Source organism: Martes martes (genome assembly GCF_963455335.1).
Source record: "Martes martes genome assembly, chromosome: 10".
NCBI classification, from domain to species: Eukaryota; Metazoa; Chordata; class Mammalia; order Carnivora; family Mustelidae; genus Martes; species Martes martes.
This window is the reverse complement of record NC_137898.1, coordinates 40,791,253-40,817,771: the sequence shown is the minus strand read 5'-3', so window position 1 is coordinate 40,817,771 and position 26,519 is coordinate 40,791,253. Positions and strand designations below refer to the sequence as shown.

General features: G+C 39.7%; 2 protein-coding genes across 2 annotated transcripts in view; one reads left to right on the top strand and one right to left on the bottom strand.

Moving 5' to 3' along the window:
- NELL1 (neural EGFL like 1) overlaps positions 1–26,519 on the top strand; it is a gene marked incomplete at its 5' end in the record, with an annotated part of 852,276 nt that overhangs the window by 597,829 nt on the left and 227,928 nt on the right. The gene's annotated exons all lie outside the window — the stretch shown is intronic.
- LOC308351733 (elongation factor 1-alpha 1-like) lies at positions 9,306–10,982 on the bottom strand (the record flags this gene model as incomplete). The annotated part of the gene is made up of 1 exon (XM_080817639.1): positions 9,306–10,982. The coding sequence occupies one exon, from the start codon at positions 10,980–10,982 to the stop codon at positions 9,594–9,596; it is 1,389 nt and encodes a 462-aa protein (XP_080673765.1). The 3' UTR covers positions 9,306–9,593.

Sequence of the window (26,519 nt, the reverse complement as noted above, 5' to 3'; positions counted from 1 at the left end):
CATGAGATTGCCTGTCCTGCCACCTTTTTCAGTATTGGATATTTTGTCCTAAGTTTATTGCTGATTTGAAAATTAAAAAATTAGTAGTCCATTGTTTTAAAATGAACCTTTTGATTACTCATGAGGTTGACATTTTTTCCCATTTGTGTATTGATCTTCTGCACGTTTTCTTATGTTAAACTTTTTTTTGCCTGTTTTAAAAACATTTTTAAATTGAGGTGGTATTTCCATATAGTTAAGTACAGAGATCCTAAATGTATTTTTCAACCTATGAAAAATGCCTACACTTGTTTAATCCCATCACTGTGAAGCTATAAAACATGCCTGTCATCCCCCAAATTTCCCTGTGCCCCTTTTCAGTCACTGACTGTACCCAGAGGTAACCACTGTTCTGATTTCTTTCACAAAAGTCTTTCCTATCCTGGCACTTCGTATAGATGGAATTATATAGTGTATAACTCTTTTATAACAAGCTTCTTTAGCTCAGCATAATGTTTTTAATGACTTTCTTACTAGATGTTTTGAGTTACTTTTTAGTGGCTGATCAAAGACTTACATATACATCTTAGGGAACCTATGTCAGACTTGCACTCATTAAATTCCAATGAAATGTAGAAATGTTACTTACACATAGCTCTATTCCCTCCTCCTTTTTGTGCCATTATTATAATACATATTACATATATCAACCCATCAATGCACTGTTATAATTATTTCTGTATATAATTTTATATCTTTTAAAATACCTGAGAGAAGAAAACAATTTTATATAAACAGAGCAATTATATAAAGTTTTATATTAAATTATAAAATAGTATTTGCCAAATTTGGTTCTCTCTCTTCCTGTGGATTTGAATTACCATCAAATATAATTCCTCTTCACCAATATAACTTTGCTCCCACTTACCTTATTTGTGTGGTTATTGTTAAATACGTTATAGTTATATACTGTATAGGCCTGATGATACAGTTCCACATTGTTTTATACAATCGGTTCTTAAGAGAAAAAAAGGGAGAATATGCATTTATACTGTATTATAATTGGAGAAGTATACAATTTTTATGTAAGAATTCCATTGTTTTTTTTCCTTTTTATGTGGGTAAGAATTTCATTTGGGGTCACTTGCTTTTAAACTGAAGAATTTACTTTAATAGTTCTTGACAGTGACTTGGTTAGCAACAGATTCAGTTTGTTTTTTAAACTGGGAATGTCTTTATTTTTCTTCAGTGATGAAAGATTTTTTCTTTTTTTTTTTTTTTCTTTTCTTAAAGATTTTATTTATTTGACAGAGAGAGAGAGAGACCATGAGGAAGTGGGGAAGGGACAGTGGAAGAGGGAGAAGCAGAATTCCCACTGAGCAGAGAGCCTGATGCCGGGCTTGATCCCAGGCCCCTGAGGTCATAACCTGAGCTGAAGGCAGGTGCTTAACCAACTGAGCCACTCAGGCACTCCTGAAAGATTTTTTCTTATCTAATCCTTTTTCCCTTGTTTTATTGAGAAGTGATTCACTGAGATTACTGTGTAAATTTCAGATGTACGGGGTGATGGTTTGATTTACATGTATTGTGAAGTGATTACCAAAATAGTTTCTGTTACCATCCATCAGGTTATATAGATACAATAAAAAGGGAAAAAAATATTCTCCTTCTAATGGGCACTCTTGGGATCTGCTGTCAATAGCTTTCCTATATTTCACATAGCAGTATGAGCTGCAGTGTTCATGTTACACATTACATTCCTAGCACTCATTTTCTTTTCTTTCTTTCTTTTTTTTTTTTTTTTTTTGGTACTCATTTTCTAATTGGAACTTTGTACATTTTGACTGTGTGTCCTCATGTCCTCCTTCTCTCACTGCCTACCTCCGGTAACCGCAATTCTAATTTCTTTTTCTATGATTTTGGTGGGGTTATTTTAGGTTCCACCTATAAGTGAGACCATACAATATTTGCCTTTCTCTTACTTATTTCATTTAGTATAGTGCCTTCAAGGTCCATCCATTTTGCTACAAATACCAGGATTTCCTCATTTTTAGGGCTGAATAAAATTCCACTGTGTATATGTGTATGTGTATATCTCAACAACCACTGAATCCACTCATCTGTTTATACACTCTTAGGTGGTTTCCATGTCTTGATTATTATAAATAATGCTATGAACATGAGTTTGGAGATATTGTTTCAAGTTTGTATTACCATTTTTAATTCCTTTCGGTATATTCACAGAAGTGGAATTCCTGAATCAAATAGTAGTTCTATTTTTAATGTTTTGAGGAGTCTGCATACTGTTTTCCGTAGTGGCTGTACCAATCTTACAACCCCACCAAGAGAGTATGAGAGTTCCTTTTTCTTCACATCTATCCCAGCATTTGTTCTCTTGTCTTTTTGATAATGGCTGTTCTAACAGGTGTGAGGCAATCTCTCATTGGGGCTTTAATTTGCATTTCCCTAATGACTAGTGATGTGGAGCATCTTTTAATGTACCTGTTGGCCTTTTGTATATCTTCTTAGGAAAAATGTCTGTTCAGGAAATATTTTTATTGGACATCAGATTGTTTTGCACTTTTATTCTTTGGGCACTTTAAATATGTACTCTTCACTGTCCTCTGATCTCCATTGTTTCTAAGGAGATGTCAGCTGTTAATCTCACTGAGATTTTTTTTTTTTCCTTCTACAAAGTGAGTCATTTTCCTTTGTTGTCCAAATCTTTTCTTTGTCTTCCTCTTTCTACTTTTTTTCTATGACCTGACTAGTATGAATTTCTTTGCACGTATCCTACTTGGAATCTGTTGAGCTCTTTTGGATGTGTAGATTAATATTTTTCATCAAATTTGGGAAGTTTTAACCACCTCTTCAAATATTTTTCTCCTTTTTCTTTTTCCTATCCACTCATACTCCCAATTATACTGATATTGTGCACTTAATAGTGCCCTTTAATTCTAAGACTGTTGCTTTTTTTTCCCACTTTTTTTTTTTTTTTTTTTATGTGTTCTTCAGATTGCCTGGTCTCTTTTGATCTATCTTTAAGTATTTTGATTCTTCTGCCAGCTCAAATCATGTTTGAAGAACCTAGCACATCTTTGACTTGTTGTAGTTTTCCACTCCAGAATTTTTCTTTGGATCTTTATCTCTTTATTGATATTCTCTATTTGATGAGAATTGTCATCATACCTTCCTTTAAAGACACTGCTTACTTTAATTCCTTAAACATGTTCATTGTAGCTGTTTTAGTGACTTTAAAACAGCCTTCTCATTGTTTTGGGAGTAAGGGTTTCACTTTTTTCTTTTTTTTTTCACTTTTATTTTCTTGATTGTGGAGTGTCTCATGATGTTTTGGGTGGCAAAGTGACCACTTTGGATCAAAATAGTGTAGCAACCTTGGGTATTGATCCCCACCTTCAAGGCTTCTTATTTTTTTGTTGTTTGCTTTTTTTATGTGTTTAAACACTTTCAGTGAAGCCAATTTCCCTGACAGTGTGAAGTCCCTGATGTTCCTCCTCATAGGTGTAGCCTTGAGTGTGGTTATCATCACCCTGGGAAAGCAGTTGTTAGGGTTCTCTAATTTCTCTTGTAAGCTTCTGGCCTGTGTTGGTAGCACACACAGGTAGTAGGCTCCACTGATTTCTAGTTGATTGCTCCATTTTTGACAATGCTGTTGAATGTACCTTGTTCCTCACTTTGATTCAGTTTATTTCAGGCCCCTTGGTGGGACTATTTTGAGGCCAGTCTTCGAAGTGTATTCTGACCACAGGCAGTCTGTCCTTTCTGTCTCATCCCTGACTCTCGGGTAAACTTGCTGACCTGTGTTTAGTTTTATTGATCATATGGAGGTATCAGCCTCTTTATTGCTTACCATCAAAATCTCCATTCATTTTCTTTCTTTCTTTCTTTTTTTTTTTTTTTTTTGAGAGTACTCTAAAGCTTGAAATTTTCTACACTCTTTTCTAAATGAAATTGTTCCTTTAGGCAGTGCTTTGGTGTTCTCTCTTCCTATGACCTGTGCGGCTTGTTTTTCAGTTTAATTTGAGTGAATCTAGCATAGCCTCTACCCTAGGGAACAATTAACCCTATTTCTAAGGCTGGTCTTTTGGGGACTCTACTTAATGCTCTGAGTATTCAACAAGATCCCTCAAATTTGGGACACATGGGTGGCTCAGAGGGTTAAAGCCTCTGCCTTCGGCTCAGGTCATGATCTCAGGGTCCTGGGATCGAGCCCCGCATCAGGCTCTCTGCTTGGTGGGGAGCCTGTTACCCCCTCTCTCTCTGCCTGCTTGCTTGTGATCGTTCTCTCTGTCAAATAAATAAATAAAATCATAAATTAAAATAAATAAAAAAGTTATGTCAAATAAATAAAGATCCCTCAAATTTTACTGGTTTATTTGAAAGTCTTCCAACCCTATTCAACTGTAATAAATTCTTCAGATTACAATGCTCCATTAGTTCTTTGGCTGGCTACTTGGAGTACTACTCCAAAGATGCACAGTTCTGTGTTCAGAGATTCAAGATGTCTCTTATGCAGATTTCCAAAACTTCTTCTGTTCAGTTGCCTCCTCTGGGGCACTCTGGCCTCATATTCTAATCATCTCTACTTCCTCAAACTCTGGTCTTTGTCCCATAACCCCAGAAAGCACTCTGTGCTCTACTTGAATTTCCTTGTCCTGCACCATGCCTACAAAGTACCTCCAGGCAGAAAATTGAGGCAATGTTAGAAATTACCTTATTTTCTTTCCTTCTATGAGATATCATCTCCTGCGCTTCCCATTATTTGAAATCTGTAAATTGTTGTTTCAGATACTCTATACAGGCCTCGTTGTTGATGGTAGAAGGAATGGCCTCCTTGTGTCATCTAAACTTTCATCACAAGAAGTCGTCCTGTCCATTTTTTTTAACTTAGTGATTTTCTTATTTACTTATTTGAGCAAGTGCTTTAAAAATCCAAAACCTTGATCTTTGTCTTAGATTAGCTGACATTTTCCTCTTCTGTCATTTACCTTTAAATTATTTTGTGCTGTTTTAGCACAAATTAATTTAATTTTTACATAACTGAATCTGTTGCTGTTTTCTTTGTGATTTCTTCCAACTAGGGATTAAGCATTTGCCTAGTTTCTTTCATGGCTTTTTTTGGAGGGGCTTCATTTTTTTTCCATCTAATTCTTATTCTACTGAGCTTAGTTTGGGTATTGCTATAAGATGGTTTTGTATGTCTTTCATTCCAATTTTATTCATGTCATTTGTAGAAAAAATGTTGCATAAGGAAATTAATTAAATAACACTGGAAAGTAGTTAAATGTTATTATCAATTATTTTAGAGTTCGTGCATATCCTGTGTCATAGATGTAAGGTCATTCTTGGGTAATATGAGATTAAGACATATCACTCTGTAAGCTTCTTTTTAAAAGATAAAAAATGCGTAAAATCAATAAAAATGGTAATGAGGATGTGAAGACTAGGACAAGCTCCTAAAGAACAAAGCAGCAGCCCAAAGTGGATAGTTCTGATTTAAGGCAGTGGTTACACAATGACCAGACTTGCAATGAGAAGAAACTTACATTTGAATCCTGGCTCTGCCAGTTACTACCTTTGTGAACTTTCACTCCATTCTTTCCAGGTTATGTTTAAGGTGAAATCAGACAATGTAGGTAAAGCAGTTCCAGACACTTCACCGCTGTGGCTGCTATTACTGATGTGATTGTAGTAATGAAAATCAGAAATATAAAAAGTTGGAGATGCAGTTTGAATGATGTAAGTGGGCAAGGATGAAGGAGTATGGTTTGACCTTTGCTCTCTTTATAATAAAATAAGCAGAATAGTATGAATTATGTGCTTTTGAGCTTGCTGCCATCTGTATGCATGCATTCAACATCACTAGGTGACTCTCCTCCATCCAAGTAGAAGCACCTACTTACTGTTTCCATCAGTTACCGTATAATTCAGTTCCTGACCTTTGTGCAGAGATTTCACTGGGCTTGGAAGCATTGGACGAGGAAGCAGGTGGAGTGTGGGGAGAAAAAGGATGGCTGGCAGTGTTTGTGTGGCTTTGCCTGTCCCGGTGAGTAAGTGCTCTGTCTGTTTTATCTGTTCTCGATAGATACGTGTGTAAACCATATTTGACAAAAATTGGCTCTTTCCTCCTTTGCTCAAAGGAAGCTTATAGTGAAAAAGCACTGAAATAAGAGTATGAATCTCTGAATTGAAAATCCTTTTTCTCCACTCTCTTGCTTCATGATGTTAGGCAGGTTCCTTCTTCTCTCTGGTTTCCGCTTTGCTGTTAGGACATATAATCACTAGGGCCAGGGAAAGTCCTGCCTGTGCATCAGAGTTCATTCATTTACTAACTTTTTCATCAAATTTTTATTGAATGATTTCTTTGTGTTAGACGCAGTGTTTGGTGCTGGGGACACAGCTGTGTAAAAATCACAGAGCTTCTCGTTGTTCCTACCCTCAAGGAATGTGTTGTCTAGAAGCATCAATGGACAGTAAATAAGTGAGTGTATGTATAGAGAATGCTACAAGGGAGAAATGCAGTGATGTCATGGGGGATAAATAACGCAGGCCAGTGGTTTGCAAACTTTGTCTGCAAAGGGACAGGGAGCAAATATTTTAGGAATTACAGGCCAGTACATACAATGAGTAGTTATTCTCTCCAAATAGCCAATAGTCTTCTTCATATTTTACATTTAAAAATGAAAAACCATCCAAAAAAATAAATAAAATGAGAAGCCATCCTTAGGTTAAATGAGTCTTATAACAACAGGTGGCAGGGGGCGCCTGGGTGGCTCGGTGGGTTAAAGCCTCTGTCTTCGGCTCGGGTCATGATCTCAGGGTCCTGGGATCAGGCCCCGCGTTGGGCTCTCTGCTCAGTGGGGAGCCTGCTTCCCTTCCTCTCTCTCTGCCTGCCTCTCTGCCTACTTGTGATATCTGTCTGTCAAATAAATAAATAAAATCTTTTAAAAAACCCCAAAAACCAAAAAGCAGGTAGCAGGCTATCGTGGGCTGACCCCTGATTAGGCAAAGTATGTAATGCATAGTACAGTCTTCTGGGTGTTGTATCGCTACCCAGGGAATGTTAATGGTCCTTCTTCTCTTAGTTAAAGGATTTGTGTGAGAGACATCTCTCTCTCTCTCTCGTTTCCACCTGTCTCTAATTCCATTTTTCTCCTTTTGCATTGTGTCCTCATAGAGTTCAAAAACATAAGGGGAATACATGCAGTCTTGCTTACCAGTACTTTCTTTATATTTTAATTTGGCCACCTATGTGTCTCCTCTGAGAAAGGATTTAACCGTGTAATTCGTTTCCATATGGTGTTCTGCAGAGTTTAGTGGTTAATGCAGTCCTGTATGTTTTGTGACAGCAGCTAGGTTTGGTCATCAGTATGTTAGGCTGTACCTGCTGAGGCAGCTGCAGGGAGGTAGATGGAGAGCAGATACTGAGGGCGCAGAACGAGAAGAGAAAAGAGCAGCTAAAACACCTAGCTCCTACAGCACCATTAGCAAACATGCTCGTTTTGACTCTCCATTGTTTTGCAAGTTAAAAAAAAAATCTATTTTTACTTAATAGAAGCAAAGGCCTAATATTCTCTATGGACCCACTCAGCTCTTTGGAAAGGCTCCTGAATGGGAAACAAATTCGATTAGAAAACAAGACAACATCTATTATGTTTTCAAACTCATAATATTAATAATACTGCAAATACAAAAGCCAAGATTTTTTTAAATGCCACTTAAGATGCCTGAAACACTTAAAAATGTTCTGAATTTTATTCATTCTACTATAAGCCTATCCTAAGGTTTCAATTCAAACATTTTTATAGACACCTCTAAGTTTAGTTACACCAAGAATAGAAAAGGAGAAAAAAAGTCCAAGTAAATTCAATTATCAAATATTTCTTCTATTTCTCTCTCTCTCTCTTGCCTCCTTGCTCTCTTTTTTTCTCCTCACTTGCCCCTTAATTGTCTCAGTGTCTGACTTTTTCTGATCATGTTTTATTTAAACTAAGAAAAAATGTAACTGGGGAAAATGCCAAAGATCTAATCAATGAGTTGTCAATAATAACCATGTGACTCAGCCATAAATCACTTTGGATTAAGCATCACCCTTCATCTGGGTGTGAAATTTTCAATACCATTTATTTGTTATCTGCCAATGGAGATTAAAATGTCCCCTTCCCAGGAGATCTTTCAGAAGTAGATGGGATCCTCACTGTCAGGACAGCTGGGAACCTGCCTGCCTGAAGACAGTCAAATAAAGCTGATGGCATGCTGGGTCCTTTTCTTCCCTAAAAACTTCCATCTATTTCTACACAACAACCAGTTTAGAAAGTGAAATTTAGTCAAACCATTCTGTTTTGTATATGATGACAAATGCATCTTAAGAAAAAGAATTGATTGATGATCTTAACATTGTATGTTTGTGGTGTGTGTGTGTGTGTGTGTGTTTGCCATCCAGATGTATTTAACAAAGTGAACAAAGAACCTTTCCATGAAACTCCTGCCACTGAAAAAATAACTAATATTCTGAGCACTCGCTGTGTTCTAGACACTAATTCCATTACTTATGTGTGTTACTTCATTGGATTTTCCCAATTGCCCTATGAGGTAATTCGTTATCTTCATTTACAGAAGAATTTCTAAGGTACAGAGAGATTGTCAGCCCAAAGTTACACCATTTATAAGCAGGAAGGCCAAGATTTGAACCTAGTCACCACAGCTTAACTGTACCAGCTCCTGTCTCCTTCCTTCATAGAGGTTTTCGGATTTGCTGTTCTATATTTCTTTGTGTATCTTTTTATCACGTCCCCCTCCTCCCTTCACTGTCATTTGCATGACTGCAAGATTGTCATGTTTTGTTCACTGCTGCATTCTCAAAGCCCTAGGATAGTGGCTGGCACAACAGTGGGAAAGCGGTGAATAAGGATCTTTTGGAAAAATGAATGTAAAATGTCCTACAGGCAAGGTGTTGGCTGGCAGTAGTACTAAAGGTAATATTTATATTCTGCTTTGTAGATGACAAACAATTTTTCACATTTACCAAGAATTGCTGGGTGGTGGCTGACAGCTTTTGAGTATTTTGTTGACCTCATGAGTCCAGCTTTCACCATGAGTACCAACTCTACTCCACCTGCACCCAACTTACGGGAGGAGGAGGCCTCCGCAGGGGTTTTCCTGATGAGCCTCTGACCTCCTCCTCCCAATTCCTCTCTGCTGCCATCTTCCTTCTCTTCATTGCCCCATGGGAGGGAGAAGCGAAAGCTCTTATTCTTCCCTTTTGAGAAATAGCATAGGAACTGGATTTTTTTTTTTTCCTCATTAAACTTTTGTTTTAATGGGTCTCAAAATTCTGTGACAGATTATTGGTCAAGTTGTTTCCATTAAAAAGTACTGATTTTAAAAACTAATAACTTAAAACTGCCACACACACACAAAAAAAACAAATGGTCCACAAAACATTCTCCTTTCCTTCTGAAGGTTTTACGATGCATTGTTATCATTAACCAGTCTTTTACTATTAAACTTAAATGGCCAATTGACACAAACAGTTCTGAGACCGTTCTTCCACCACTGATTAAGACTGGGGTGGCAGGTATTGGGGATAATATTCATTTAGCCTTCTGAGCTTTCTGGGCAGACTTGGTGACCTTGCCAGCTCCAGCTGCCTTCTTGTCCACTGCTTTGATGACACCCACAGCAACCGTCTGTCTCATGTCACGAACAGCAAAACGGCCCAGAGGAGGATAGTCAGAGAAGCTCTCAACACACATAGGCTTGCCAGGAACCATATCAACAATGGCAGCATCACCAGATTTCAAGAACTTGGGACCATCTTCCAGCTTTTTTCCAGAACGACAATCTATCTTCTCCTTCAACTCAGCAAACTTGCAAGCAATGTGAGCTGTGTGACAATCCAGCACAGGTGCATATCCAGCACTAATTTGGCCTGGATGGTTCAGGATAATAACCTGAGCTGTGAAGCCAGCTGCTTCCATTGGTGGGTCATTTTTGCTGTCACCAGCCACATTGCCACGACGAACATCTTTGACAGATACGTTCTTGACATTGAAGCCCACATTGTCCCCAGGAAGAGCCTCACTCAAAGCTTCATGGTGCATTTCAACAAACTTGACTTCAGTTGTAACATTGACAGGAGCAAAGGTGACCACCATGCCAGGTTTAAAAACACCAGTCTCCACTCGGCCCACAGGGACAGTACCAATACCACCAATTTTGTAGACGTCCTGGAGAGGCAGACGTAAGGGCTTGTCAGTTGGACGAGTTGGCGGCAGAATGCAATCCAGAGCTTCAAGCAGTGTGGTTCCACTGGCATTCCCATCTTTACGGGTGACTTTCCATCCCTTGAACCAAGGCATGTTAGCACTTGGCTCCAGCATGTTGTCACCATTCCAACCAGAAATTGGCACAAATGCTACTGTGTCGGGGTTGTAGCCAATTTTCTTGATGTAGGTGCTGACTTCCTTAACGATTTCCTCGTACCTCTTCTGGCTGTAGGGTGGCTCAGTGGAATCCATTTTGTTAACACCAACAATTAGTTGTTTTACACCCAGTGTGTAAGCCAGAAGGGCATGCTCACGGGTCTGCCCGTTCTTGGAGATACCTGCTTCAAATTTACCAACACCAGCAGCAACAATCAGGACAGCACAGTCAGCCTGAGATGTGCCTGTAATCATGTTTTTGATAAAGTCTCTGTGTCCTGGAGCATCAATGATGGTCACATAATACTTGCTGGTCTCGAATTTCCACAGGGAGATATCAATGGTGATACCACGTTCACGTTCAGCTTTCAGTTTATCCAAGACCCAGGCATACTTGAAGGAGCCTTTTCCCATCTCAGCAGCCTCCTTCTCGAATTTTTTGATAGTTCTTTTGTCGATGCCACCACATTTGTAGATCAGATGACCAGTAGTGGTAGACTTGCCCGAATCTACGTGTCCGATGACAACAATGTTGATATGAGTCTTTTCCTTCCCCATTCTGGTTTAGGTTAAGTGGTGGTTTTCACAACACCTGTGTTCTGGCGGCAAACCCGTTGCGAAAAAGGAAACTGGATTTTTTTTTTTAAGTGAATTTTTAACCTGCCCTCATGATCACCAGAGCCCCCACGTTGCCTACTGACCAAGTCAGATACTGTTCTCAACATTTTACATGGGGTAGCTCCTTTAATTCTCAGAGGAACACTATGAAGTAGAGATCACCATCCCCAAACACAAAGACAGTTTAAGCATTATGTCAAGATTGAGCACCCCGTCAGTCTGGTTTCAGTCTGGTTCCAGTGACTACAGTCTTTTTTTTTTTTTTTTTTTTTTAAGCAGATACTAATATAGATCTTTTTTTTTTTTGAAAGATTTTATTTATTTATTTGACAAGCAGAGATCACAAATAGGCAGTGAGACAGGCAGAGAGAGAGAGAAGGGGAGGCAGGCTGCCTCCTGAGCCGAGAGCCCAATGTGGGGCTCCATCCCAGGACCCCAAGACCGTGACCTGAACCAAAGGCAGAGGCTTAACCCACTGAGCCTCCCAGGTGCCCCCCAGCGACTACAGTCTTAAAGCCCACACTGCCATAGTGATAACTGCTGGGACTCCTGGCCAGTGTTGATTGTGGTGAGACTACCCTCTGCTAGTGCTTTAGCTTTTTTTCTTTTTGATAGTCCCCCATGCAAGTGAATTAGGTACTACTAATTTCCCCATTTTGCATAGGAGAAAACTAAGACTCATAGATATTAGTTATGTGAACTTGGACATACTGTTTTAATCAGATCAATTCCTACGTCGAATCATAATGAAGCCCAAAGGCAGAGGGAATAGACTCAGAAGCCTTCCGCTCTTAAAGCAAAGCTTGTTTCAGTTCCTTTTGAATATTAGGCCCTACCATGGTGTATCCCAAGTCTGTCTTAGTTCTATGCAAAATTAACTGACATTTATATAACAATAGCTAATGCACATGATCCCATGTATTACAAATATTTCAGCATTCTTTAGCAAAGACCTTTATTATCAGAACTGTGATTGTGATAGCAAATCTTCAGTTTCACATAAACTTGCCCCAGAATAATAACTAGAACCCTCGTATGTGTATATGAGTAACAGTAACACTCTACACCTGTGTCGCACTTACAGAAACACATTTAGTTGCTATTTACTATCAGCCAGGCTCTGTGTCAAACCCTTTTACATAGATTATCATATTATTGAGTCTTACAAATGGAGAAAACTTACCCCCCATACCTGAGCCACTTGAGGTTGTAGAGGCCAGTGACTTATTTAAGCAAGAATCAGTAAATGGGGAAGCATTCTCAGGACTGTGCAATTCAGAATTTAAGATCTTGCCACCGTGCTTTTCAGTGTTGCCTGGTTCTCCCAAAATTCTTAAAGAACAAACAAAACGAACAAAAAACAAAAACAGTTTAAGTGACTGGCTCTAGATCACAATATTTATAACAGGCAGAGGCAGCCCTAGGATTCAGGTCAACTAGATACTCCTCTGTTGGATTTGACACTGCACTTAATGAAGTCTTATACTTGTATACATAGTCTATACATATATTAAACAGATATGAAAATAAAGCTTTCCTATTTAAACTTATAAAAATTTTTATTGCCTGCTTTTCTTTGCTGTACTCAGGTGGCCCTCTAAGACTTCTAATTGCTGAGGTTATTACATTTACGTTCAAGGATTAGGATATTATAGCAAGAACATGTTAAATTCCAAAAATCACAGGAAATAGAAGATACTCCTTTTGAAGATCTTATTGAGATTCTGATAGGGTAAAGCTTAAATAAAGAGATAAGTAGGTCGAAATAGGAGATCAGTTTTGCATGTGAAGACTCAGTATTCTCAGTTAAACAATATGTGGTCCTCAGACGATGGTGGGAGAAGGGACTCTTCTGTTGTTTCAATGCAGAGAAGTCTTCATGCAAGCTGGGACAAGAGAGGTGCTTAGGAGGTTCTCAACGAAATGACAGTTTTCAAGGTACTTGTCTTGGGAGCATTGAGCACAGTATTTCCTAAAACTGGACCTGAAATGAATGGAGCCTGGGAGTACTAGTCAGTCTATGTAATTGATATCATGATAAGATAAAGGTTGTTCTCTGGATCCTTCTTCTCTCCTACCATCCAAGATAACATGAAAAATCCATATAACTCCGTTCATTAGACCTGATGTGTCATTGTATTAATCAGGATAGAAAGACTATTCCATTCCAATAGTAAAGCACATGATCTCAGTAACTTAGACTATAAAAGTTTATTTCTTACTCTCATGAAATCCGATGTGCATTGCATCACCCTCGTCTATCTCATCGTTATGCCATGTGTTCCACAGGGCTTCCGAGATCACTGTGACAGCAGAAAGGAGGGGAAGACAAGACACCCCCCACTCGTATGCTCCCTGTCACTTCTGCTCACAACCCATTGGCTAACACCGTCACATGACCCCAGCCGACTGAAATGGAGGCTGAGAAATGTAGATCTGGTGCTTAATTGGTGAATGATGTCCCCAAACCCTTCACTATGATCTCTCCTTGTTTTCCTTGATGCCAGCCAGCTTTGTCATCTCCCGCTTTTCATTCTTCTCATCCTGTTTTTTTTCCAGTGCTGGCATGCCTTCATTTTTCCTTGTTTCCCCTTCGTTCAGACAACACTGAACAAATTATGTATTTATCATGCAGGCTGCTTGCGTGATTCTGAGAGCGAGGGCCTCCTTAGTTATGTGCCTCACATATTTCTCTTGCCTCACCCTTGTCCCAGTGTAGTTGCTCTGTGCCATATGGTTTCTGAATTGAATTGGATATAAGAATTAAATGTGATTCCTAACCTTGTAAGAGAGATGTGATAAGCAGACAATGCAGTATTGTAACAAATGCACATCATACAATTTCTACAGGTAGTGTAGTGTGGACATTTTTGTCCTACACCCAGTAGCATTTGTTAAATGCTTATCAGAGCACTTTGATAGATCATGAGTTACAGAATTGAAGTAAATGTAATCCCGCTTTAGAAAGAACAATTGCAATGGAAGGACATTGGTGAAAACATAAGAGATCACCCATGGTGCATACTTGAAGTAGGTATATACATTGTGTCAGAGGTTCTCAGACTCTGCTGCCTGGATGGGGGGTTCTGATCGAAGCCTAAAATATGTGAGATTATCTGGTCCAGGAAAGGGTACAAGGTTCGGATCTATCAAAGCTTCTGAGGTTATTTGCCCCAGTTTCTGGGGGTGGATGCAGACACTGACTGCTCTTCTGGTTCATGAAATTTTACCCCAGGCTTATAGGAACAAAGATACTCCGACTTCTCAGAAAATAGACAGCAACATTTGCCCCTTGAAATGGCTGGCATTAATAGTCTTGCAAGGAGGAAAGAAGCTTTTCCTTTCTTTTTTCAATGTCTAAAGAGAGCTTTCCCTGCCACAGGACTTGGAAAAGCTAGTAAGACTTGAATGGAATGTTAATAAAGCATGAAAATAAACAATAAAGCTGTAAAGTGGCAAAATTTGAAGCGATCTTGATCAGTTGGGACAGAGATCTGTCTCATAGCCCAACCCCAGGGATGGACTTTCATGAGGCCCTTGAACCCCCTGATATATTTGTATGTATTTGGTTTGATGCATTTTATGGAGAACGGTCCATCTTTAAAATATTAAGAGCCACTAATCTGATTTTACGGAGGCTGAATTCCCAGTCTGTAGAGATCTAAAGACATACCCGAGCTCGAGGAAGTAATCAGGAGTAAATCCATTTTTAGAACCCTGTCCCTCTCAGCCTCACTGTTACGGGTTGAATTGTGCCCCTGCCCCAAATATTGTTGCAGCCCCAGCGACCCAGTACCTGTGAATGCTACCTTATTTGGAAGTAGAGTCTGCAGATGTAACCATCTGCATGGAAATGAGATTATTAAATGAGGTTAAAATGTTAAAATGAGGTTATTAAGGTGACCCAAATCCAATATAACTGAAGAGGAAAGCTCTGTGAAGACGGGGACAGAAAGCAATTTGGTAATGTGCAAACAGGGACAGTAATTTGAGTTCTGCATCTACCAGCCCAGGAATGCTGAGGTTTGCTGTCCACCACCGCCAGAAGCTGGAATAGGCAAGGAAGGACTGGTCCCTAGAGCCACTGGAGAGAGCACGCTCTGCCAACGCCTAGATTCCAGACTTCTGGCCTACGAAACTGCGAGAGAATACATTTCTGGTCTTTCAAGCCACCATGTTTGTGGTAATATGTCAACCCTAAGAAATGAATGCACTCCCTCATTTCTAATTTTCCATATTAGTACATTAGTTTTCATCATACTGATGCCAGTGCTGATAATTATGTTTTGCTGCGTTTTTAAATACATGTTTACCAGTCCTGGTTTATGTACCTCCCCAGGCAATCTGGGTCCATCTGTTCTCTGGGCCTTGGCTACTTGCCATGCTTCCTGGCTTGAAGAGCTGGGCAATGGCTTCTGTCATTCTCACAGCCTGAACATTCCAGCCACCAGTCCTAATTTATTGATTCTCTCACCTATGTTGGGGCCAAGTGCCAACTTTGGGACCTTCTCTATATGATGGCTCTGGAAGCACCTGCAGCAGGTTCCATGCCCACATCCAACCTAAACCAGACCCATGGAAGCGCTGGCTTCCCCATTACCTCTACAGGGGCAGGGTAGCATCCACTAGACTTACTGAATAATGTTTCTTGGGGTAAATTTTGATTAAAAGAAGATAGGAATTATAGCGGGATAAGCCGAAAATTGTTTTCTTTTCTCCCTATCATACAGGCTGTTCTAAGATGTGGAGGTTCTATACAGCCTTTCCAACCTATCCCATGTCACCAAGAAACCATTGGTATTTTCTTGGGAGGATATGGTCAGATCATTGTGCACAATGTTGTTTGGCTTCATCTACTATAAACAAAGGACTCCCATGTTTCTCCATGGACTCTTTCTATACTCCTAAGATTTCCGGTCACCAAATGTGTGTGTGTGTGTGTGTGTGTGTGTAGGGGGTGTCCCATACCAAGCAGTTCTATAATACCAGCTATATGTCTAATACTATCCACCTAGAGATAGTGCCAAATCCCACAGGTTCAGGGTTCAGTCCTAAAAGACTGCCTTCTCCACCACAAATTCAACTGACAATTACAAGTCCAGGTTGTCCCCTGTGCTATAAATCAGAGGTTCCCATGACCCCAACTTCAGGTTTGGTTAATTTGCTCAAGTGGCCCCCAGAACTCAGGAAAAGGATTTACTTACTAGATAACTCATTCATTATAAAAGAGGACAACTCAAGTATAGTCAGATGGAAGAGCGGCACAGGGCAGTGTAGGAAGGGGTGCGGAGCTTCCGTGCCCTCTCTGAGCTCCACTCTTCCTGGACTCGCACGTGTTTACCAACATGGAAGCTCTCCAAACCCTGTCCTTTTTGGGCTTTTATGGAGACTTCATGTAGGCATGGTTGGTTAAGTCATTGGCTGGCCATTGGTGACTGAACTCCATCTTCAGCTCCTCTCCCCTCCCTAGAGGTGGGGTGGGGGTAGGGTGAAGTGGAGCAGGGCTGAATGTTTCATCCCACTGATCATGTGGTTGGTTCCCCTTGGCAGCCAGCCCCACCTTTAGGGCTCATTAACATAAACTCAGGTGTGATTGAAAGGAATTTGTTATGAATAACAAAAGACACCAATTTCATGTTTATGCTCTGGAGCTGGGAACAAAGCTAAGTGTTTTTTAAATGATGCTCCTCTAGCTGTTAAAGAGGAAACTACAAGGGCTTTAGGAATTAGGTGCCAGGAACTGTAGATGAACACCAAATATATATTTTGTGTTTTACCATAATATCACAGCTATTGTTATGGGTTGAATTGCATTCCCCCAAAATTCATGAAGTCCTAAGCCCTGGTATCTCAGAACATGACGTCATTTGGAATTAGTATCAGTGCAGATGTAATTAATTAAAGTAAAGTGATAAAGGAGTAGAGTGGGTCCCTCATCTGTTAGGACTTGTATCCCTATAAAAATGGAAAATTTGAATACACAGAGAATACCATATGAAGATGAAGGCAGAGTTTGGGGTGACATTTTTACAAGCCCACAAATGCCGAAGCTTGCCAGCAAACCACTGTAAGCTGGGAGAGAAGGGCTTGAAACAGATTCTCATTCACAGTCCTTGGAAAGCACCTGCCAACACCTTGATCTTGAACTTGTAGCCCCAGAACTGTGAAACGATAGAATTTTGTAGTTTAAGCCGTTTGCTTATGATACTTTATTACTGAAGCGCTGGCAAACCAACACACTTATTTCTCTACCTTATTTCTCACTCTCATTCTTTCTTGCTTTCACTCAGTTGTATCAATTCCCTGTCAGAACCAGGTTATTTTTCCATAAGTATAAGCTAATGTAACTTTGACTTTTATTTTGATTTTAATATGTGTGTGGTTATCCCTGGGTTAAGTGCTGACTCAGAGAGAGAGACAGGATCTGTCCTTTTCCTGGAAAAGCTCATGATTTTAAGCAAGACCAGTCTAATTGGTAAAACACTAGGAATCCGGCAAGGCAGAATGTTGCGTAATATACATCTGTATTGTGACAGAGTTCAGGGAAAAGAGAGTCACATCATAAGCTTCTAGAACTGCAAAATAAATTATTAATGATGGGGAGCCTGTTTATTTGTGTGGCTTCCTAGCATCACCAAAAAAGCACGAATTCCTGTTCAGTGTAGTCTGTACACATTTTTGAATTCTCACAAACGGATCTGTGGCAGGCAAAGGGAAATCTTATTCCAAATGGGAGCTCAGGCATTTGTAAACAAGACCCCATGTTGGTGATTCAGACAAAGTAATCAGGGTTTAGGACTGTGGGAGTCTGGAGTATATGTGATGAGTGATATTAATTGGGAGTGATTTGATACTAGAGGGTAAGGAGAGAGAATTTCTCCAGCTAAGTACACATGGCCAGTAGCTGAAACCATTCCCCAGACCAAGCCATTATCCCTGTCAAAAGGCATTTATTAGGTGCTTATTTGTACACCACGCTGTGCTAAATGCCAAACCAGCTAGCTCTTGGAACCCACTCCCTTGTCTTAAGAGATAAACTGAGGCACATTAAAATTTATGAGAGTTGATTTGAGCAGATACCAGTTTGAATTGAGCAGCCATTTGCTAGAAGGAACTAAGGGAGAGGCTTTCGTAGAGCACACGTGGAGGCCAAACAAGGAAATTATTTGACTGGTTATAGCTTAAGTGCTTACCTTATTTGGGAAAGCCTACTTGGCTGTTTGTGATTGGTCAAGTTTGGATTTCTTAACCTTGAAGTATTTGTAGGAATTGACTCTGGCTCAGGTTTTCATGCTTCTGCGTTCTGCTGGCACAGTGATTGATGTCACCTCATTCTAATGGCTTCCTGGTTTGATTACTTTAACACTTGACAGTATAGTCCATGTGGGTTTGAAGGAGAGAACAACCAGCCTCCCATGGAGTTTAGTGCTTCAAGTAAAGAATCTTGGTATATTTAAGAATACCTTTTTTTTTTTTTTTTTTTTTTAAGAAGAAACCAATTGAGATCTTACTTTCTTTGTTCATTGTTTACAAAGATCTCCACAGTTAGGGGACCACATGAGCTTGTTGGCGTATATTAATGGTCAGAATATGGAGTTTGCTCAAAATCTCTGATTTTTGCTTCCAAACTATAATCCCACTACCCTAAGGGAGTTATGTCTGGCAGTAGCATGGACTATAACCTCTCTGATGCCAAGGCTAGTTCCAGCCTGTCTCCACTGGATCCTGAGCACCTGCAGAAAGGTGTATAAAATCATCTGAGGAATGAGACAGCCTTCCCTTCTGGTTGGATTCAGTCAGAATAATGTCTCAGGGGGAGGACACCAAAACTTTGTTGAGCACCTGTCATGTCCCAAGGTCCCTACCAGGGACTTGATTTCTATAATCCCAAGGGAGACCCTTTCCTTCATTTTGAAATGGGTTATTTATTTACAACTGTAGAGTTGAATAAGAGTGTATATATATACAAAGAAGTTGGCACTGTGTCTGGCAGAGGGCACATTTTTAGGTATCTTTCTCCTCTTGCCTTTATATCCAGCATCTACCAAACAGGCTTCCCAGTGATTTTCCTATGCTCCTGCTTAGATGAGGTACATAAAAGCCCACCAGAGATGTGGCTGTGTTTTTGATTCGCATCATTTTTAAGGAAAATACCCATCTTCCCCTTCTCTAGTCTCCTTCTTTTAATAATATTGGGTGGAACCTTTACTGCCAGCAGAGTCTAGACCCCAGATATATGTCATTTGGACCACTGAAATACCTTTAAAGTCAAAGCTTGTAACATTCTCTTTCAATTCATACTCCTTTCTTTTTTTTTTTTTAACTTCAGCATAGCTAATACACAGTGTTCTATTAATGTTGGTGTACAATGTAGTGATTCAACAATGTTGTACATTACTCAGTGCTCATCATAAGTGGACTCTTTAAGCCCTGTCATCTATTTCACCCATCTCCCCAACCACATCCTCTCTGGTAACCACCGGTGTGTTCCACATGGTGAAGAGTCTGTCTTTTGGTTTGTCTCCTTTTTTCTTCATTTGGTTTTTTTCTTAAGTTCCACATATGAGTGAAATCATACCGTATGTGTTTTTCTCTGATGGCCCCATTTCGCTTACATTATACTGTCTAGATCCGTCCAGGTTACTGCCTTTTCATTCCAAAAGAAATCTATCTTTAGACTGCGATAGTTCCGGGGCTCCTATGGAGGTTACATTTCCATGCACTGGCATGATCTTGTTCTACAAGTTTGCAGTTTTCTTTGCACAGATGCTTCTGATTGTGGCTTCTGTCTCTTTATCTTTTTTTACTTATCCAACTCTGTTCATTCTTTCTGAAACAGCTCATGCTGTTAGGCTCCTCCCGGCAGCCTATGGAAAGCCTCGGTACTCTTCCTTAAGGGTTTCTTATCATCCTGCGCTCTGTCGGGAATTCAGGATATTATATTCAGATCAACTATTAGTACCTGTTGCTCCCACAGCGGTCTAGCTCATGGGTCAGCAAAGTTTCTCTGTAAAAAGCCAGGTCATAAATGCTTTAGCTTTGTGGGGCATGTGGCCTCTGTCTCAACTCTTCAGTTCTGCCATCCCAGCAAAACAGCCCAAGACATTGCATCAATGACCCTGACCGTACTCCAATAAAACTTGGTTCGCAAAAGTAGATAGCAGGCCAGATTTGGTCTGTGGGTTGTAATTTGTTAACTCTTGATAATGAGAATCCTATCTTAGATTTCTCACTATCTCCAGTGCTAGGATAAGGAGCTTGCTCCGTGTTAATTCAACTGGCAGTGTTCGCGCCTCCAAACCATCACATGCCAAGTCCTAATTCTTATTTTAATTTGAAGTACAATCAGGTTGCTGTTAAGTATTTTCCATTTTGTATCCAGCAGGTGTGCCTCACTTCAGGCCCAGAGGCAAGTCTATATTACTAAATTCCCCGGTCACCTGGCAATAAGGAGATCTGTGCATTCTGCCCGAGCATGGACGGCAACTTGCTCATTTTCTCAGATATCCCGTTGCCCTCCAGTCTTTCAGCTCTCCTTGAACCAGCCACAGTGCCGTCTGTGACCTGTTTATTGAAAGCTGTGTAACTAAGTACAGTAATAGAATTTTCCAATCAATACCCAATTGTAGCAGGAGCTGGTGAAGAGATTTCAGGGCAGCTGTAGCATGCTGAGATAACTTGGTGTCACTAAGAAATCAGGCAGTAGAGAGCAGTATTAATTGAGTTCCATCAATCACACATGTGGGCACTGGGCCTGAAATTTGGTGTAGAAACAATAGTATTGCATCATGTGTATTTCGTTGTGTAAACCCAGACAGCAAACTCATCTGAACTGTGCTGAATGGCACTTGGCTGGTCTAGACCTTTCATAACAGCTTTTTTATGTTTTTGGGTCTTGTTTGTTTGTTTTTTACCCCCTTTTCAAAAACTCCACAGTCTCCACTGTGTGTTAACATAAAATGAAAAGCAGTAGCACCTAGTGGTAAGCCTGGTACAGTGGCCACCTTTAGGGAATATAGCCTAATAGAGCTTCAGAAGTCAAAAGACCCAAAGTTAAAATTTCCACCTGTTCCTCCTACTGTGTGTTTTCAGTGCGAGTTAGGTTCTGTCCAGAGCATCAGTGTTCTTACCTCTGCAGTGGGGATGATGCCTGACTGCCTCGTCACAGTGTTTTGGTGAATTTCAAAGCAATTTTTGGCTGTGAAGATGCTATGTGATGATAGTTGTTGTATTATGAACACCTCAGTAATTCTGCTTCTCCAGGGAATGATGTGTCAACTGTAAGTGAATTTTCTTTGTAATTTAATATGTTAAGTGCCAGAAGTTTAATTTTAACAATTTATATGGAAGTATTTCTCAAAGAATGCACAATGAACTAACTGCTTTATTAGACCAAATAGCTGATGCAAATTTAACTTATTTGTTGTTCAGAATTAACACTGGGAATTATGCTTCTGTTTTCATTGTTGTCGCTCTAAGCGCTGCTGGCTCTGGTACTTCCCTGTGATTGGGCTCTAACTTCAGAAGTAGCTTGGCTTTTGCCTTCCAGAAAATCCCAATTTGCCACTTTGTTAATTTGGGCAATTGGCATCTTTCCACGAAAGGGGAGTGCAGACTTGGAGAATTACTGAAATAATGTTATAGTTGGAAGGAACATCTCAATACTGTGGAGTTTCAGTCTCTTCTTAGAAAGAAGTGAAATGAGATCCCAAGAATTTAATGACTTTATCAGTCTCACAGAGAAAATGAATGTCAAAATCTATCCTCAATCCCTGATCTCCTGACAACATTAACAGTGACAGACTTGCGTAGAGCTTTATAGTTTCCAAAGCATTTCCATATCCATACTTTAGTGGGACCTCTCTGAAACCCTGGGAAGTTGACAGGGTAGGGGGGGTCATTCCCTCTGTTTCATAAATGCTAAGTGACGTTCCCATGGCCACCTGGTTGGTGTATGATCAGAGATCCTGGGGACATGAACACATACCTTCTGACCACAGATTCTAGTTTTATTGTAAGCCATTTTGTAATTCACACTACTGAGCAGTTTCCCACTTACTCGAGCATGCAGGATCAACGTTATATGACATCTGGGGCAGTGTAGGTTTGCTGACTGCTCACAATGACCTTACTCAAAGAGATGTCTTCTCCCAGTGACTTCTTCATGTGTCAGAGCCGTTTCTTCAGGTGGCTGGTGGTGTGCTCTGGACTGTTCGCAGCCCTTCACACCTCGTCCGGAAGGTCTGTACCATGAGCAGTAGCAATCATAGGCACCGTGCTCAACCACCTGAGTTTCTATCCACTTAAGCTCACAGTCTGCTTCCGCCTCCCGTCTCGTCTCCTGTCTCCTGTCACTTTTCTCTTAATACTTTCAGTTCCACCAATACTGAGTTAGTTGAAGTCGCCAGTACCTGCAAGCCTGTTTTTTGCTGTCTTAGTACGAAACAGATCAGTTTGAGGTGATACTCGCCCAACTCAAACTGGCTCAGGCACACCAGGGAGTTTATTGGCTCATTAAACTGACAATACAGGAGTAGAAAATGCCTTGCTGGACTCAAGGTTTCTGAATTAACATGAAAAAAACTGCTCTCTCTTTCTCCTCATTCCTTCAGTCTAAATTTTGTATGCTAGATTTTTTCCTTAGGCTGCTCTCACATGGAAAGATGACCATTGGCAGTTTCAGACTCAGAGCCCTTAAGCAAGTCCATTGAAATGAGAGTACTTCCGGGACGCCTGGGTGGCTCAGTTGGTTAAGCGGCTGCCTTCGGCTCAGGTCATGATCCCAGCGTCCTGGGATCGAGTCCCACATCGGGCTCCTTGCTCCGCAGGGAGCCTGCTTCTCACTCTGCCACTCTGTCTGCCTGTGCTCGCTCTCTCTCTCTCTCTCTCTCTCTGACAAATAAATAAATAAAATCTTTAAAAAAAAAAAAAAAAAGAAATGAGAGTACTTCCTACCACCCCAACCCTATAACATAATAAAATATATATTAGTATATTATTAATATATAATATATATTACAATATATAGTAATACAATATATAATATTGTATTACAATATATTGTAATATATATATAATATATATATTATATTGTATTACAATATATAATATTGTATTACAATATATAATATTACAATGTATTACAATATATAATAATATATTACAATATACAATATTACAATATATATTACAATATATAATATATTATTATATACAATATATAATGTAATATAAAATATATTACAATATATATTACAATATATAATATTGTAATTATATATTACAATATATAATAATATATTATATTGTTAATATAACAACATATACATATTATATTATATTAACAATATAATATATTATATATTGTAATATATATATTTTATATATAATAATGTATTATATATTGTAATATATAGTAATATATATTGTAATAATATATATATTGTGTTATATATTGTAATATATATTATATTATAAAATATATAAAAATAATATATAAATATAATATAGAAAATATATTATATATAATAATATAGTATAAATATAATAAATATATATAAATATATCAAAATAATAAAATATAACATGAAATATAATATAAACATATAACATAATACAATTAAAAAGTGTTCCCTTTGAATTGGCTTAGTCATATATGTCCATTCTTAGAACAGGGCATGCAGTGAACTCAGCCTAAGCCGCAAGAACTAAGAGCAGGGGTAAGAGGGATTTGGGACATTAGAGTACATGGTGCTTCCGTCAATGGCAAAGAGATGCCGCACAGGTAAAAACAACGGAATATTCATTATATGCATTAAAATGCCTTGCTCCCTCTTACTCACCTGAGAAACTCCTATCTATCCTCCCACAGTCTACTCACAAGACTATTCTAGGCAAAGGGAATAACAAATGAAGAGACCCTGAACTGGGAAAGAACTTGGCTTGTTTAAGGAATAAAATCATAAGAAGATACTCACCAAAGATGCTATTTCCCCCAAGATATTCAATTTTAACTTGTAACAGAATTCTAGACACACATAACATTAAGCGCTGAGTCATTATTGCTAACAAGAAATTTCTTTCCGTTTAATCTCTCTCCCTAGGAGTTTTGAGCTAAAGGACACCTGGGTGGCACAGTCTGTTGAGCGTGTGACTCTTGGCTTTTGGCTCAGGCTGTGACTTCAGGGTTGTGAGATCCAGCCCCGCCTCGGGCTCAGCACAGAGCCTGCGTGGAGCCTGCTTAAGTTTCTCTCTCCCTCTGCACCTCCCCTTCATGTGTGTGTTTGCTCACACACTCAGTCTCTCTCTCTCTCTCTCTCTCTCAAATAAACAGATTTGGGGTGCCTGGGTGGCTCAGTCGGTTGAGAACCTGGCTCTTAATTTTGACTCAGGTCATGATCTCAAGGTTGTGAAATTGAGCCCCCAGTCAGCCTCCATGCTCAGTGGGGAAGTCAGCTTGAGATTCTGTCTCTCCCTCTGCTTCTCGTCCCATGTGTGTGTGCTCTCTCTCTAAAATCAATCAATCAATCAATCAATCTTCTAAATTAATTAATGAATGATAAAAAAGGGGGAAGCTTTGAGCTGAGCTAAGCACGGTATTTCCGGGAGGAGTTCTGGGAGCCCGAGTGCGCCTGCCTACCAAGTGCTTTACCCTGCCAGTGGTGGTAGGTGGAGCCTACGGAGTAAGACGGGTCTGAGGAGTACCCAGGTTATACTGGAGATAAATGGTTCAGAAGGTTAAACTCTTAAGAGCTGGAAAGAGAGGGAGGACAAAGCTTACAACCTGAACAGGTAGAGACAACAGGGATATGGCTGAGCATGGGGTCCTGAGATGACCCCGCTACGACTGGGAGCTCAGGGGCACAGTGAAGTATTGCTATGCAAGGTGGGCAGACCTATCTCCAGGGAGCCGTCTTTCTGCTTCTAGTAAGATCCTTTTCCTTCGATGGAATCATTAAAGTAACGTTAGGAGGTAGAAATATGATCAAGCTATTTCCCAAACTTTGGTTCTGTTTCTTCAGTATGATGAAGACTTTGGAGGTAAGAGGAAAGACACAAACAAGGGAGTAGAGGTTAGAGCAAAGAAGGTTCTTTGTACTTGTCATCCTTCCAGTCATTAAAGACACACACTGTCCACTTACCTCATGTATAGCAGGCCATGTTCTGGGCACTGAGAGAAAGGCAGAAATGGGGGTTTCAGGGCTCTTGTTCCTTTGTAAGCTTGGGGAGCAGTACGTTAGCCTTTTCAAAACAATGTGAGAGGCGCCTCACCTCTCAAGAGCTGTGTGAAACTGAAAGGCATGTGTCCTCTTCAGGCCTCTGTTTATAAAGTTGAAGTAATACATTTGGGGGTGGGATTAAAAGAGATAAACAGTGTTAAATGATTAAGGCACTATCTGGATATAGTAAATGAGCAGTACTTTTTCTAAAGGCTATGATCACAGCAAAGATCACACCTATGACAAGGTGGAGGAAATATCTGGGCTCGGGATGTCCCTATATAGGGGATGCATTTGAACTGGGTCTTGAAGAATGAATTGATAAGTGAGGGAAGGACATTACAGGGTGGAGAATCATGTGAAATACTATAGTATTCTAGGGGAGAATTTTGTTTATGATAGAATTCGGTAAAACATATTGAGGAATGTTAAAAAAAAAAAAAAACAAACTTTAGGAAAATCAGAGTGGAGTCAGATCATGATGTCTTCATGTAGCATTCCAAGGAAGACATCTGGGATGATCATGAGTCTTGGAAGTCCTCAGGCAAAGGAGTGAGGTACTTGGAAATGATGTGTGTCTGAACAAGTAGCAATGAAATGGAGAGGAGAGGACACAAGGAAACGGTGACAGTGTGTGCATGTGGAATGATGGAGGGTGATACTCATTTGGACTTGCAGCTCTTAGATGAGTGTTAAAAGAATACAGCAGGAAGAACACATTATTTTTGCTTTGAAAGCAGAAGGCATACACATGTGATTCTGTAGAAGACTTTAACTGGTGAAATTTACCACTCATCCGTGATTTATTTTTTTATGGAAGTTGGCAGCATTGACACATCTGAGAATAGTCAGCCTATCCATTCTCTAGAGTTTTGGGGAAGTGTAACTCACCAGCACCTGCCCGAGTCTGTTTGGCAAGTATTGGCAGCATCAGCCTTAGCTTTATCAGCATGAAAAACTGTTCAGTGAATGCACTACATTCAGAAGAAGTTGCTTGGAACCCCTAGAAAATGACTTTGACATTGCATAGTGTTCTGGTTATTGTTGTTTTTATCTAAAGGCTTTGAAATTCTGAAATTCTTTTGGGGAAAAGAAAACACCACAGAATGTCCTCTATTGTATTTTTTAAGGAAAATATTTCCCCTTTGATTTCATAGTGACCCAAAGGTATAGACTGATTTTGATCTTTTGAGTTTGGGAATGTATGTATTAGATTATCTTTGATGAAAGAGGTTCCTTTTTGTGTTTGCTGCTTTGT